Source organism: Nomascus leucogenys, chromosome 8 (assembly GCF_006542625.1).
Source record: "Nomascus leucogenys isolate Asia chromosome 8, Asia_NLE_v1, whole genome shotgun sequence".
Lineage (NCBI taxonomy): Eukaryota > Metazoa > Chordata > Mammalia > Primates > Hylobatidae > Nomascus > Nomascus leucogenys.
Window position 1 is genome coordinate 55531607 of NC_044388.1, and position 17162 is coordinate 55548768.

Sequence of the window (17162 nt, forward strand, 5' to 3'; positions counted from 1 at the left end):
TAAAAAGTAGAATCGCTCCCCTCTCCACACACTTTTTTGTTTGTTTGTTTGTTTTTGTGAGACGGAGTCTCGTTCTGTCGCCCAGGCTAGAGTGCAGTGGCGCGATCTCAGCTCACTGCAACCTCTGCCTCCTGAGTTCAAATGATTCTCCTGCCTTAGCTTCCCAAGTAGCTGGGATTACAGGCGCCCGCCACCACGCCCAGCCAATTTGTTTATATTTTTAGTAGAGATAGGGTTTCAGCACATTTATATTAGTATAAACGTACATAACACAGAAGGAAATCTACTCAGCTTGGGGTCTTTTTTTGCTTTTCTCCTTTATTATGAGATTTACCCTTCTGCTATGGCCAATTCATGACAAAATATTGATGAGTGTAGAACAGTGAAGGATTGATGACCTAGTGAAATCATGACATAGTACTGAATTAACATCAAGTCACTAAAGTAACTTGGGTTTGAATGGAAATGTTTGTTTTTACCATCTTTCAGAGGCCAAAACTCTGCCCTGTGCAGGTTTCAGTTCTCCTTCTCTGACGGCAGGCCTGAGTCATCAAATCTGAAGAAGGGACGTTGACTCTTTTAATGGAAGGACATATTTCCTTCACTGTTGAGAGTCCTTTGGCTCATAGGAGTTAATAGATGTGGTCACTGAATCTGTATGTGATTCAAAGAAAGACCTGGGAAGGCTCTACTTCTTTCTGAGCCTTTCAGTAGAAGTAGTTTTCAAAACAATGTGGGAATGGAGGAATATCATACAAAATATTTATTTGCCTGTTTTCCTGATACATTTTACCCCTTCAGAAAGATATTTAAAATGAAAGAGAAACACATAGCCAAGAAAGTTCGTTGGTTTTTTTAATAAAGCTCTGGATCTGCATTTCCTAAGAGCTGAGCTTTTGATGCATTTTCTTAAGTGACCACTGTGATCATTGCTTTCTGCAGCACAACACAGACACTGGAGGAGCCGACCACTCATGCAGCATCTGCGGGAAGTCACTGAGCTCGGCCAGCTCCCTCGATCGCCACATGCTGGTGCACTCTGGCGAGCGGCCTTACAAGTGCACTGTGTGTGGCCAGTCATTTACCACCAATGGGAACATGCACAGGTGGGTGAGGGTGCCCTTTGCTTGGGGGGTTGGCTGGTACCTGGAGGTTGGCAGGCAGGACAGTGGCCTCTGAGCCTTCAGAAGACTTGCCTAAAGGTACCGAGAGTTCTGGAGCTCTGTCCATTGTATGGAAAACCCAGAGATGCACACTATCTCTGGGGTATTAGAGGTGTCAGATCATGGGAAACGGAAGTACCTTGGCAAGGTCTGTGGCCCTTCAGAGTTCCTCAGGATGAAACACAGAGTCATTTCCCCTCTGCCGATTGGAGTTTGTTGTTTGGGTGCTAGAAGTGGGCAGATTATCACATGTAAGAGAAGAACTCTCCAGGATTAGCATCCATGTAACCCTGCCATTTAAAAAATATTTGCATATGCCTACCAGATTCTTGACAGACCTTTTCGTTGCAAAAAAAAAAAAAAAAAAACGAAAAGTCTGGGAACTTTGAATAAATAGTTAAGTGGCCTGGTCCTGGAGCTTCAGGATAAGATAGGATAAAATTAAGAAAAAGAAAATCTGATGAACGTCAGGACGTTAATTCCTGAGAGAGAAAGATGCTCACTCAAGTGGGAGACAGCAGAGTGCTGGACATATTAAAATTGTTTGGGGTGAACCGATGGAAAATAGAGTTTATAGGCTGATCATACATGTTTTGAGGGGTTTACTTTTCCATATTCCTGTCCAGCCCTTATTCTGCTTTCTTTTAAAAAAGTTGAGTCACATTTGTTACATGTTTATTTCAAAAGAAAACTTTATATAACTACTATAAAATTGATATGCTAGTTATATTTGGTTATATAAACACTAAAATGAGTTGGGCCAGTTTATTACACGTACACATGGAACATACTGATACAGCGGTTAAGTTTCTTGATTTGGGAACTAGGCACCTGAATTCAAGTCTCAACTACTTGTAAATTTTCTATTCTCAAGCAAGTTACTTAACCTCTTTGTACTCCAGTTTCTCATCTTTAAAATGAGATTTTTTTGTTTTATTATTTTCTTTCATGCTATTTTGACTCCCAAAAACAAGATTTTTAATCGTACCTACATCATTGGAAAAGGATGAGGATTAGGTGATAATTAGTTTAGCATACAGTTCCTGGCACAAACTAAGCACTCAATGTTTATTATTATTTGCATTTCTAAGTAATGCTGCAATAATTTAAAGCCTGTGTATATCTCAGTCTAAACTCTTAGAAGTGAGGCATAGTATGACTTCATGAAAAGTATGAATATTTTAAGAATTTACAAAGTGTTTTGCTTTTTTATTTTCTCATAAATTTCAGTCCTGATGGGTTATTCTCTTTGCCCCTCATCTCCTCCTGGGAGTGTTTTTGGGTACAAAGGAATTGAATAGTGTCACTATTTTACAATACAATATTTTGCATTTTAGCGTTTTATTTTTTCACCACCATGTTGGCCTGTTGGTATCATTTTTTTTTTGCCTTCTGTTTAGGTCTGCTCGTTCTACGCCTCACAGCCCCCAAAAGTCCTTTGTCCTTTACATATTTGCCCTTCTCAGAATCTGGTCCTAGAGGTATTGCCTGTTCCCCTCTTGGGGGTTCCATCACTTTTTCCTACTGAGCCTCTGCTCAGTGGAACTCCCCATGGGCCACCTCCAAGTTGGCAGGGGCAAGTGGGCACATTGGTGAAGAGGCCCCTCCTAGTGGCGTTTTGGCCTTAACCACTGATCGCTGTGATCCTCTATGAGACATCTCTTGATGGTAGGCCCAATCACTCCTGATTCAGAAATTTTCCATTTTGAGACATGATTGAAATAAACACAGCTATAAAAGGCATAGTTATTGTCTTCTACAATAACCTGTGTGACAGTGTGTTTTTACAAATAATCATTGCTGAAGCTGTGGTGCTCTGGGTGTCATATCTGTATTACATGAACACATGTCTGTATTCACTTTTCATTTTTTTTTTACATCTTACGGTATAATTCATACATCATACATTATACCATGTAAAGTGTGCACTTCAGTGGGCTTCAGGTTCTTTTTTATTGTTAAATAATAGTTCATTGTAGAAATGTGATACCACATTTTACTTATCCCTTGATCAGTTGATGGACATTTGGGTTGTTTCAACTTTTAGGTTATTATGAACAAAGCTGCTGTTGACATTGTTGTACGACATTTTGTGTGGGCCTAAGTTTTTATTTTTCTTGGTAGACACTTAGGAATGGAATTGCTGGGTCGTGTGGTAAATCCATGTTTAAGTCGAGGAATTGCCAAACTGTTGTTAAAACTTTCAATTTGGGGGTATTGCCATCATAACAATACTAACTCGATCCATGAACATGGGATGTTTTCCCATTTGTTAAGTCTTCCTGAATTTCTTTCAATGTCTCATAGTTTTCAGAGTACAAGTTTTATATCGGTTAAATTTATTTCTAAGTATTTTTTTATTTTTGGCACTATTATAAGTAGAGTTTTCTAATTTAATTTTTCAAATGTTCGTGGCTAGTTAAAATTTATATATTGATTTTGTTCCCTCCAACCTTACCTCATTTATGCATTCTAGTAGTTACTTAGTGGATTCCTTATTCTATATCATGTCTGTATTCATTTTCTCGCCTACTTGCCCTGGCTAGAACCTGCAAAACAATGTCAAATAGAAGTGAAGAGAATGAACATTCTTTTTTTGTTTGTGATCTTAAGGAGAAGGCATTCCGTCTTTCCCCATTAAATATGATGTCAGTTGTGGGTTTTTTAAATAAATGTTCCTTACCAGTTTGAGAAAGTTTCTTTATTTTCCTAGTTTTTTGAGTGTTTTTATCATGAAAAGGTATTGGGTTTTGTCAGATGATTTTTTTTTTGCATCTATGGTTGGGTTTTTGTCCTTTATTCTTTTGTTGGTGGTGGTGGTGGTGGTGGTGGTTTGTTTTTTTGAGATAGAATCTCATTCTTTCACCCAGGTCAGAATGCAGTGGCACAATCTCGGCTCACTGCAACCTGTGCCTCCCAGGTTCAAGTGACTCTCCTGCCTCAGCCTCCCGTGGTAGCTGCACCACCACGCATGGCTGATTTTTGTATTTTTAGTAGAGATGGGGTTTTGCTGTGTTGGCCAGGCTGGTCTCGAACTCCCGACCTCAAGTAATCCTCCCGCCTCAGCCTCCCAACGTGCTGGGATTACAGGTGAGAGCCACCATGCCTGGCCCCAGATTTTGTTTCTTCTTGAGTCAGTTTCAACAGGTTGTGTCTTTCTAGGAATTTTGGACATTTCATCAAGTGATATAATTGGTTGGCATACAATAACTCATAATATCCTTTTTATTCTGTAAAGTCGGTAATAATTTCTTTGCTTTCATTCCTAACTGTAATAATTTGAATCTTGTTTTTTTCCCTTAGTCAATCTAGCTAAACATTAGTAAATTTCATTGATCTTTTCAAAGGACCAACTTTTGGTTTCATTGATTTCCCTCTATTCTGTCCTCTATTTCATTAAATTACTGTTCTAAACATTATTATTTCCCATTTTCTGCTTTCTTTAGGTTTAGTTTGACCTTTTTCCGGTGTTATAGCAAAGTATAAGGCTGGATTATTGACTTGAGAGCTTTTTAAATACAGGCTTTAATAGCTATACATTTTTCTATAAGCATTGCTTTAGTTGTTTGCCATAAGTTTTTGTATGTTGTGTTTTCTTCTTCATTCATCTCAGCATATTTTCTAGTTTCCCTTGTGATTTCTTCTTTGACCCATTGGTTATTTAGAAATGTGGTCTTCAGTTTTCACAAATTTGTGACTTCTCAAATTTCTTACTAATTTCTAGTTTCATTCCGTTATAGTTGGAGAACATACTTTGCATGATTTCAAACTTTGTAAATGTACTGAGACTTGTTTTATCACCTAGCATATGGTTTATCCTGGAGAATGTTCCATCTGTTTGAGAAGAATGTGTATTCTGCTGTTGTTGGGTGGAGTGTTCTATAGATTTGCTGTTGGGTCTAGTAGGTTTATGGCATTGTTCAAGCCTTCCATTTCCTTATTCATCTCCATTTATTTTTATGTACTCTGTCTTGTAGGGACTGTATAATTATTATCCCATTTTGCAAATGAGGAAAGGACTAAAGTAATAGACAGTGCTAAGATTTGAGTAAAGGATATCTGGCTTCAGAGGCCATGCTTTTAACTACCACAGATTGAGTACCCCATATCCAAAATGCTTGGGACCAGAAGTGTTTGGGATTTTGATTTGTTGTTTTTTTGTTTTGTTTTGTTTTTTGGAATATTTGCACATACGTGATGGGGTATCTTGAGGATGGGACACAGATGCAAGTCTACACACAAAATTTATATATGTTTCATATACACCTTATACACATAGCCTGAACGTAATTGTATGCAATATTTTTGATAACTTTGTGCATGAAACAAAATTTTGACTGGGACCCATCACATGAAGTAAGGTGTGGAATTTTCACTTGTGTTGTCATGTCAGCACTCAAAAAGTTTTGAATATTGGAACATTTCAGATTTCAGGTTTTCTGATTGGGACACACAGACTGTATGTGAGAAATAATTGATGTAGCTTTTGTGTCACTTTGCATATTAGAAAAAAGGCATTCTTTCACTCTTTTCCTCATTCTCAACACAATTCTTTGCTGTTATAGAATGTTATTTTCAATGTTAAACTATTTCTGTCATCCCAGTAACATATTCTATGTATAGTGAGCATGGGATAGTTTTGGGGGCAACCATTTTGACTGAATTTTATTACTCTGTGTTGTTTGGGTTTACTTGGATAGTCTTAGAAATTATTTTGAATTTTTTATAGTATAGCCCTTGGTAGTATTCTAAGATACATTTCTCATTTGTGGTCATTGTATTTTGGAGTTGTTTATAAATATTTTTTTAAAAGCAGGCATTGGCCGGGCACGGTGGATCACACCTGTAATCTCAGCACTTTGGGAGGTTGAGGCGAGCCGAACACTTGAGGCCAGGAGTTTGAGACCAGCCTGGCCAACATAACGATATCATGTCTCTACTAAAAATATAAAAAATTAGCCGGGTGTGGTGATGTGTGCCTGTAGTCCCAGCTCCTCAGGAGGCTGAGGCACAAGAATCGCTTGAACCCAGGAGGTGAAAGTTGCAGTGAGCCGAGATCTTGCCACTGCACTCCAGCCTGGGCAACAGAAGAAAAGCAGGCCTTGGGGATACTTGTTTGTGCTAATTTTTGGTTTTCTGGTACTGATTTTCCTTATTTTGAGGCACCTTGATTCAGAGGAGAGGACTAAATTGGGGCTGAGTTCTAATCTTAGTTCTGCAGAACTTCGTGGAAATCTCTTAATTTTTTGACACTTTAACAGAATGGCTTAGTATTACCTCATACTGAATTTGGGCTCAGATTTAATAATGTTTGTAAAAAGGTTCTGAAGGTTTACAGTGTACTATGGACCTGCCCTGGGTAGAGGGAGTTTCTGAGTCTGTATTGTTAGAGCTGAAACCACCATAATGACAATCTAAGGAAGTGTTCCATTACTAGCTGTGTGATCCCAGACAAGTTACTTGACACCTCTGTGTCCTAATTACTTCATCTGTAAAAGGTAGTATTATCCGTACCTACTGCATGGGAATGTTGTGATGATCAGTCAATAATACACGCAAAGCACTTGGGGTAGTGCTTGTGAAATGGTACATATCAATAATGGTCACTACTCTTTTATTGTTGTATGTGCCAGAGAGGGAAAATATATTGAGTAAACATTCATACAATGCCAGAAAATAAATTGAGTAAATTGAGAGTGATTTCTTTTAAGTTTGCTTGTTTTACTTTTTGCTACACTTATTCTGTAATTTAAGTAATAATATATTTGAAATATTAGGGATTATCATACTACATTTATTATGTCCTTGCAGAAAGTTGCAAATAATTAGTTAAAAGAACATTTGGGTTTTGGTAAATCACGTAAAAGTCATTACCATTTCATTTGTTAGCAAAACTGTACTTTTGAAAAAAATTATAAAAATGTGAGAACACTTACAAAAATGTGCCAGAGAGAGTGGAGTTAGATTTATTTGCCCCGGTGGATCTGTTCCAGAATCTGAGACTGTAGTAGTGAGCTGTGATCTCTCCCAAGCACATACCTGTGGGCCTGTGTTACATTAATCAGGGGCCAGAACCGCCCTGGGATGTGTGTGCAGGAATTAAAAAGAGTAATGCAACCCAGGTCCTGAGAAGTATGAAAGGAAATCAGTCGACTTGTGAGAGTTTAGTGCTTAAGATCAAAGTTCTTTTTCTTGTTTCCCTTCCGCTACCACTGCTTCCCAAGGTCTGTTGGCACCTGCTGGGATTGGGTATTGCACAGGAATTCCCTCATGGGGTCTCCAGAGCCGAAGCTAAGCTGAGGGATCAGAGAACCTCTGCCTTACCTTCCCAGGACACCCACACCCAGGTGCCTCTGTTCCATCTTGTTTATAACCTGCTTGAGGCCCTCCCTCAACTGTGCCAGTTCCGTCTGACATGGCCCTGTGCTCTGATTTTTGGCTCTTCCCCTGAGGGACACAGATTGCGGGGGTCCTCTGCTGTGGCATGATTCCCTGTAGCGTGGATTTCTGGAGTTTTGTTTCTCTGAAGTCCTGATTCCACAAGGCTGGTCTGTGCTCTGCTCCTCAACAGCACAGTTGAGGACTACACAGCTTACCCTTCCCCCTCCTTCTGCTCACCCCCTGCTCCGAAGGCTGTCCACACACACACGTGGGATGCACACCTCCGTGTATGTGCACACTCTTCCAGATGAGCCCAGCCCTGCTTGAGGCAGATCTGGGTTCCACCCCAAAGTTGTTTTTTGTTTTGTTTTGTTTTGTTTTTGCTGAAACACTCAGAGAGCCTCACAACACAGACTCTGAGGACTACATCCTTTCAAGTTTCAAGTTACAAGTTACTCTTAGCTGATATTGAGGTGCCTTTATAGAACAACTCACTCTATTTCCTTTGGCCTGTAGTCATTTTATGAGTATTTGTTAGTTATCTGTATTTATAATGCTACTCAGTCTTTTTGTAGAGTTTCCTTTATCTTAGTTTTATAAGAGGACACTCAGAATTGTTATATTGGTCAAATAAAGTAAACTTCACAGAATGAAGGTAGCGTATTAAATTATGTGTAGTCATTGACAGTTGCTTTGTAGCACTGATAAAGCTTATAACTTCTTATACTTTTTTCTAGTAAATAAATTTACTTGATCTTTTAAAAATAATTATATTTTGGCAAGTAGGGAGATGAGAGTGATGCTAATTCCAACTTATTTTGAGAAAGGTTAGGATAAAGACCCTTTTAATTTATTACTTATTTTAATTTATTTTGAGAAAGGTTAGGGTAAAGACCTTTTTAATTTATTACTGTATCTGGTATAGCTTTGTGAGCTGCCACTTCCCTGTATGCAGATTCTCATGTTTTTGAGGTTTGAAAATCCTTTGTCCCAAGCTTTTCTAACCACAGCTCAGTTGCTGAGCAGAAGAGTAGGTTGCCATCAAGTACAAAACATGTATCACGGAAACATCACTGTGGATCCAGCTTTTAACTTCCCAAAACTCTTTATCAGTTGCTCCCACGTTGAAAATTTGGATTGAGTGGTGCTCGTCTTCCAAAACAAACTTGGGAAACTGAGCCAGAGCACGCCTCTGGGAGACTCAATGTAGGAAAAAGGGCATTGAGCTTTGCAATTTGCAAAGCTTGTTCCAGAAAGTGTTGAGCTGCAAAGCTGTGAAGAAATGATACTTGAAACAGAGGATTGAAATGTGCCTCATTTAGAATAAAACCTGTCTCTAAAACTGGTATTTTCCTTTTAAAATTGCCTTGGGAAAATAAGAAATTAATTTTTACTTTGCTCCTTATTTTACAGACTGTAGACTTTTAATTCTATTTTTTTTTATTTATTTATTTATTTTTTTTGGAGACGGAGTCTTGCTCTGTCGCCCAGGCTGGAGTGCAGTGGCGCAATCTCAGCTCACTGCAAGCTCCGCCTCCTGGGTTCAGGCCATTCTCCTGCCTCAGCCTCTCTGAGTAGCTGGGACTACAGGCGCCCGCCACCATGCCCGGCTAATTTTTTTTTTGTATTTTTAGTAGACACGAGTTTTCACCGTGGTCTTGATCTCCTGACCTCGTGATCTGCCCGCCTCGGCCTCCCAAAGTGCTGGGATTACAAGCGTGAGCCACCGCGCCCGGCTGACTTTTAATTCTAAAGAGTTGTGGAGCATGTCTTACATTTAAGGGCATGCTTAAGACTCTGGCAGGGGCAAGCTTTCATGACTAACTTCATTTATTCTTTGAAGAGTAGGGATGTGTTCTGATTTCAGCTGTCATTAGAATGGTGAAGATGGGCCAGTACTTTGGGAGGCCAAGGTGAGTGGATGACTTGAGGACAGGAGTTTGAGAACAGCCTGGCCAACATGGCAAAACCCCATCTCTACTAAAAAAACAAAAATTAGCCAGATTACCCATAATCCCAGCTACTCAGGAGGTTGAGTTGACTTGAACTCCTGAGGCGCAGGCTGCAGTGAGCCGAGATCACGCCGCTGCACTCCAACCTGGGCAACAAAGCGAGATTTTGCCTCAAAAAGAAGGGTGAAGATGAGGAAGGGAAATCCTTGGAACATCATCTAATTGTTTCGTTGCAGGCTTTTTTCCTGCAGCCATAGGCACAATTTTTTCTATTGCCAAGTATAGGAGACATAGGCCCTGAGGATGCCCCTGGACATCAGGATAGGCTCCAAGAACAGAGGCTTATATGTTCCTATTATGCGTGAAGAAAATATTAGCTGCACAGAAATGTGACCTGCTCCATGACAAATGAGACCACAAAGGCTCTGAATTTAGCATACTACTCTCAGATGCCTAAACTAAGCCAGCCCTTGGTGCACAACTGCACTTGGGTATCTGGAACAGGTGGCCAGTATTAAATGAGAGAAGGAGCAGAGGTAGCACAGTGTCTCTGAAAGCAGGGGACAGTCACTTCTTCACCCTCAGTTCCCCGCAAGAGGAAGGGTCCTCTGAACATCCATCATGGTCATATCAAGTTTCTGAGGACACCCTGTAGCTCGTTCTGGCGCTTGCTGTTTCTCAAGGGTAGAGGTGACCACTCAAAGGTTCAGTCAGTCCCATCTTAAAATTAATCTCGTAATCACCAGGACCCTGTCCCTCTTGACATATTCTTCTGGAGGAAGGAAAGTATCAGGACAGTTCACATGGGAATAAATTATATATTTATTTGTAGGATAAAAATCTGTGGGTCACCCTGCCCCGGACTGTGTGAATGTTTTGTTTCCCTTGAAATACTTCTATGGAAAAGAAAATCTTAAAAGCATTTCAGTTGTCTACACCCAAGGGGGAAAGACAAATCAAAAGCAAATGTCCTTCAGGGATGCTCAGAGATCTTAACACATTTAACTCCACTTAGAAGGACATAAATGTTCTGTGCAAAGACTGCTGAGGGGTTCGTGTAAATACGATTTTAATGGGATATATGTAGTCAGCATAGCTGTGTGAACTGTATATATCTCCTTATATATGTTAGGCATTTAGTGAATATTTGGTACTGTAGTTTCATCATGATAATACTTGGGTATCAAAGCAGTTTTCTGTGTATGTTAGTACTCTGAACACTAAAATAGACATACTTCTGGTATAATTTAGAAAGCTTTTCTTTAAGAAGGGCTGAAACTTCTCTTTTTAACCAGATAAAAAAAAATATGTAAGTGTAATATCCCATTCCGTGATCATTCCACTTAATATGCTTTTCACTCTTGAGAGTGCACCTTGGTAAGAGGCCCATAATCTTCCCCCCAGAGTGGAGATTTTCCACTAGATAAGACATGGAGAAAAAGAGGGGATATTTACAAATCTGTTTACTGCAGCAGAATGCCTGGGCTACCAGTCCCCCCCAGTAGCATTATTAAGCTTTCACCACATAAGCTTATTGATTGATTAAACAAATTTAGCCTTTCTTTACATCTCATTGGCTGGATTTGAAACCTGTGTGCTTTCATTTTTATTTCAGTAGTGGTTTAAAGAAGGGTGACATTTTCTTTGGTGCTTCTGAGTCCTCTGATAGCTCTGCCTAACTTTTCTGGCCAGGGCTGATAAAGGATACTCCCTGGAATGGTCAAGAGCCTCAATTTCTTCATCTTTAGTGGGGGTAGCGTTTACTCACAAAATCTGTTAGAAGGATTAAATGCTGTAACATATACTCAAGCCTCTGGCTCATGTTAGGTGCTCAACAAATTGCAGTTCAAGGCCTTCCTTTCTCTTCTCCCTTAAGATATTTAACTCAGCAGTTCCTTATACATACTAGTTCAGCAGATGGATTTACTAAAGTGAGAAAATATACTCCCAGCTTCTTAACAATTGGGGCAACATAGACTGCATTCTAAGAACCCAAGAACCTGGTAACAATGCCGTGTAACAGTAGCTATGTATCATGTGCTGAATTTCCATGGCCAAGTTGTGCAAATCCTTATTATTATTTGAATATTTGCCTTTTTTTTTGATTATTTGTTCTATGATGTTTGCATATATATGTGTGTGTGCTTGGGGTTTTTTTTGTCTGTGATTTTTTGTTTTGTTTTGAGACGGGGTCTCACTCTGTCTCCCAGGGTGGAGTGCAGTGGCGCCATCATAGCTCACTGCAACCTCAACCTCCCAGGCTCAAGCCATCCTCCTACCTTACCCTCCCGAGTAACTGGGACTACAGGCACACTCCACCATGCCTGGCCTGTTTTTATACCTTTTTAGTGTGGATTTGCGTTAATACTATTAGATGAGATTCTGTGGCTCTTTCCAGAATTTTTACTTTGCATTTTAGAAATCTGTGAATAGTTGAAAGCTGCCAGTATCCTCTGAGAAAAAGGGTAGGCAGGTGTGATCTGTCACTGAATTTTATTCTTCAAATAAGATAAAAAGTGTAAGAAAATTATCAAAGCTAAAAGTTGACCAATTTTAATTGACAGTCTCTTGTGTAGCCTGTTTTTTGTTTGCTAGACTTGACCTTCCTCAAAACATTTTTCCCTTTTACTTTGTGTTTTTTCTTTTCTAATTCCCTTTAACAATCAGCACAGCTTATTTTATATGTATATGTGTGTGTATATATATATATATATATATATATATATGAATGTGTGTATGTATGTATGTGTGTGTATGTGTATGTATATATATATATATATATATATATTTTTTTTTTTTTTTTTGAGATGGGGTTTCACTCTTGTCGCCCAGGCTGGAGCGCAATGGCAAAATCTTTGCCACCTGGGTTCAAGCAATTCTCCTGCCTCAGCCTCCTGAGTAGCTGGGATTACAGGCATGCGCCACCATACCCAGCTAATTTTGCATTTTTAGTAGAGATGGGGTTTCACCATGTTGGCCAGGCTGGTCTCAAACTCCTGACCTCAGGTGATCTGACCACCTCAGCCTCCCAAAGTGCTGGGATTACAGGCATGAGCCACCATGCCCGGCCTATTTTATATTTTTGAAGAAATACTTGAAAAACCTCTTGTGGCTGATGCTTACTTTTGATTTAGAATTTCTCTCTGAATTGAACTGACCAAGTTGAAGTTCAGGTATGCCAAAGAGCATAACAATCATAAAACTGTCCAAGTGGACACTGTCCCCTCAGTGGACATGTTAAGCAACAACCAAGCCTTTTTTGTCCTACCACTGGTTCTCAAATTTATGATCTGGTTCATGATTAGTTTTTTATCATTTGGCCAACTGGATGCTAATATTTATAACTTAAGTTTTCTTCTGTTTTAGCAGAGTTGGTGGTGGTAGTTTGTTTTTTGGAAAGTCAGGAAATGCAAAATAAATTTTATCTTTAATGCAGGCAGTACAGTATTTTTGAGATATCTTGTTGAGGTATTTCAGCAGCTCAGTCTTACCGGGTAAAACTGGTGGATGGCAGCAGAATCTGGAACATCATGCTTGCCCACACTTGAACAGCAGGCAGTGGTGAGAGTGAGAAATTAGGTTAGGGAAGGTTAGGGATGGGCTTGCTGGGGGTAGGATGAGGAGCAGGGAGCTGGCCTCTGCTCTGGAATGCAACGTGCCCCCGTGTCCTCTCCCACCATGCCCCTCGTCTGATGCGCTGAGAACTTTGAACAGGTCCTGAGTATGTGTCCAGTTTAGTTTCATAACACGAAAGTGGCAAAGTCAAGAGGGAGCCTGACTTCCAGCATTAGATCACAAAATGAAACCTTCAGGGAGCTGGCAGCATTTCCACCGTAGCACTTCACAGGGCTTTATACCTTACATTTTTCCGCCTTTGTTTAAATATCCAACCTGTCCGACCTGTTCGGGCTGAACAAGCTGGTGCTAGCAAACACCGAAGCGTGCCCACTCACTGTCAACCTTTTTCTGATGTGTTAAGGAAGGTGATTAGCAGCAACATTGCCCCCGCCCCAACCCCCATCCCACCCTCCCCACTGGAACATAAACAAGAAGCGCTGAAGTCTTAGCCTGTGTATTCATGACACGGATTCTCATCTCACCTTTGGCATGTCTTTGTGCCTGTGGGCCGTCCTCAGCTTCTCTTTGGGCTCTGGGATGCTTAATGGAAAGGTTGTTGGCCTTCAGTGGAGACAGATTTTGTATTTCCTTAAACCGGAGATTCAGTTGCATAATGGGTTCATTGGTCCTGTGGTGTCAGCACTTAATTCTTCCTCTTCATGCTTATATAACCCAGCTTGCTCAAGAGGACTGCTGTTCCAAGTTTATGGGTGGGAAAACTGAGGTCTGCGATGCTACAGGTTCTTCCGGGGCTCTCTCTCTGGTTTCTGTTGGTGGATGGTGTACTGTTCCTCCCCTGACATCTCTAGAGAACAGAGGCCATGTGTGCACCATGTCCATCCGTTTTAGATAAAAGTGGCTATAAACGGCCTTGGTCATACAGAAGGGCTCTGTCACCTGGTTGGTCTTGGGAGGTGACATTTCTCTTTGGATTCATTTATATTCATTCTCTCTCCAATCTTGGTTCCCCTTTCCTTGCCAGCAGTTTCTCAGTGGCCCCTAAGCAATATAACACAACATCCCCAGAGTGGGTGGCTTTCCTTTTTCACTACGCTGCTTCTTGCACTCGCCCACTGCACCTTCCACTTTCCTTGTGGGCACATGGCCGACCATCTGGGATGGCCCCACCCGTGCATTTCTTGTTCCTCTTTTGGAACTGGCTGAGGAGTAGCAGTGACTTAGCACTGCCCTATCATGAAGATAGTCATCTCTTCCTCCTGCACAGAAAGTGAGTAACTAACTAGGTCTCGCCTTCTTGAAGACACCTCAAGTGATCTCCCTTCAAGCTGAAGTGGGAAATGGCCCCTGTGACTTCGGCACTTCCCTCTTCCTACGAAGCTTAGGTGTGGGGTTTGGTGTGTATGATTTTAGCCGTTGTCCTGGGAAGCTGGTCTCTGGTGGCCGGCAATGGCTTCCCTCAGAGGGGACAGCTCTGGGCTCTTGAGGTCACTTTGGGAATGATGACTTCAGTTGGGACACCATCACCTCAGACTGTAATATGGGGATATTCAGCATCCCTGCTGGGAGAGGCCAGCCATGGGTGTGGGGATTTGGACCCCAGGCTGCATGTAAATGTTGAGGAAACTGAAGGAGGTTAGCCTGGGGAAGAAGAAGAGGCCGTGACAACACAGCAGCTGCCCTGAGGTATCTAAGGCCTGTCGGTGGGAAATGGGAGCCTTCCACTGATGTCTCTGGATTCACCCAGGAAGGTCCTAGCCGGCCGCTTGTAGCTCTATGTTAATGAGAGTTCTCTTTGGGTGAGAGAAACATCAATTCATCCAACTTCTGAGGTCTTTTGTTTGTTTTTAAGAATGTCTGACTTTGTATGGAAATATGTACTATGTATTTTTGTGGATTTTGTAAATAGGTATGGGGACCAAATAACATGAAAATTTATTTTAGCAAAACATAAGCAGGCAAGGGAAAAAGACAAGCACCGGAAGATGGAGGGTGTTACTGATTCAAGGGTAGGGCAGTTAGGAATCATGTCTAGAGTAAAAGATTTTTAAAAGGTTAGTGCTGGTTCATGTGGACTGACTGCCAACACCTCCCTTACCTACTGGATCTGAAAGTCAGGAGAGGAGGAAGGAGCTGTAGAGGCAGCAGAGAAGGGCCCTCAGTTTTCTAAGTAGACAGTCATTAGCAAGAGAATGTCATCCCTCGACCCTTGGCCCAGGAGTTTGAGGCTGCACTGAGCTAGGATTGCACCACTGCACTCTAGCCTAGGTGGTGCAGCAAGATGCTATTTCCAAAAAGAAAAGAATACGTATTCTTCAGGCATTATAATCCTAGCTCAATGCATCATTAAGGCAGTATCTGTACCAAGAATGCAGAAGGGTCTTTACCCAGGACCAAGATAGCAAAGGAACTGCTGTCTCCAAATACTGCCAAGGAACCTGAGGTAGGAGAGCAGAGATGGTGGTCCAGCCTGGAGAACCATGATCCCATGCCTGGGGTTGGAGAGAAGCTCTGGGCTGACAAGCAGTGGAGATTGAGAGTCCACCAAAGCGTTTGCTTCTAAGGAACATGAAAGTGAACTCCTGGTACACCTGGACTTCAAATTAAGATTCCTTAACTTCTGATAAAATTTAACTTTATCCTTACACTGGCTCCCTTGGAATACTATGCTACAGTCAACAGATGAGAGACGTTCTCCATTCTGGGGATGTATTGCCCTAGTATTGCAGGGAAAGGGGGGCTTGTAGAGGAGATCCATGCTGTGGAGCATGTGGTCTTTATAGACACCTCCCAGAATGGAGGCAGTAGGAATAAACCTCAGTACCAGCCGCAAAGCTTGACTTTGTCATGGCCTCCATGGGCCACATTGCCCACTTTAGAGACTGTGGGATCTAACTGGCCAGTGGTGGTGGCTGCAGTGTCCAGTGCATTTCACCAGGAGCATCCTGCAAGCCCTGGGAGCTGCCTGGCTGACGGCATTCCCACAGCGAGCCTACAGACTGCGGGTGTACCATTCATGCCAGGCTGACTTTAGATTTTTCTAAGGGCTGGCTTTGGGGGTCAGCACAGGTGCTTATGCATTGTCTAACCTTCCTCCACACCCTGGGACAGCTGTTGTGACCTGCCTTCCGGACAAGCATGACTGAACCCAAACAACACCTGAATTACTAGAAGGTGCCTCTGCAATTTACAGGTGGGGCCACACCAGGAATTGCTCAGTTGCCGCCTTGCTGTCCTCCCCCCGCCCCCTCCCACTCTGTGTCTGCTCTCCATCCCCCGTTTGCTTGCATAGAACTTGATTAGCATTACAAGCATCATCCACAGCCCTCCACACTGAACTCCTAGGCATTTGTTAGGAAAACATACACACATCTTTCTAGAATCGTACTTTGGCCAGAAATATAGGTTGTGCAGCTGTGGAGGTTCTTAATCTTATTCATTCCCTCTTTGTTTATCACAAGGCTTTGTTGGACAAAATAAAGTGAGTACCAGGTACGGATGGGGATGTCTCTATAACCAGGCTGCCAGACCCTGTTTGAACCTGTTGCCTCCAGCTTGGCAGGTCCTGGGCCGTGCTATGTGAGCTTTGTATACAGCATCCTGTGTCCTGACGGAGTGACTTTCCTTACGGTACCATTCACTCAGAGTATCAAATAAGTCGGCTCCTCCATTAACAGTCCTAGGAGGAAATCGAGACTGAAAAGTTAGCAAATACTGGAAGTGTCTAGATTTCTCCTGAGGTTTAACCTTCACATGCAAATTACGCGGAGCTTGAAGAATGTCTGAGACCTGCTGTGAGGGCAGCTATGACTAAGTAATCTTTGGTTTGGATCACATTTAAACTTGTTGAGAGTTTCCCAAAGGATTTTGCCCCCCAAAAAATTTTAAGAATGTTAAATTTCCCAACTTTTTGGTTAAGCATTTATGCCTGGTAAACTGATGGAGAGACTGCTAGTATATTGGAAGATGAGTCTGGGAGATGTTTAATGCTGGTATCCAAAAAATGTCAGCGTCCTGGTCAAATGGTTAACCGACCCTGCAGACGGTGCAGAGAGCTGGAGAAGTTCAGTGTGATTCCATGGTTCTCACA

At 41.6% G+C, this 17162-nt stretch overlaps 1 protein-coding gene across 2 annotated transcripts in view; it reads left to right on the forward strand.

Moving 5' to 3' along the window:
* Window positions 1-17162, forward strand: part of RREB1 (ras responsive element binding protein 1) — a 143604-nt gene that overhangs the window by 80633 nt on the left and 45809 nt on the right. For both annotated transcript variants that reach the window (XM_030817264.1, XM_030817265.1), the window contains exon 6: window positions 943-1106. In XM_030817264.1, coding sequence (XP_030673124.1) covers window positions 943-1106 — 164 coding nt within the window. The remainder of the gene's footprint in view (window positions 1-942; window positions 1107-17162) is intronic.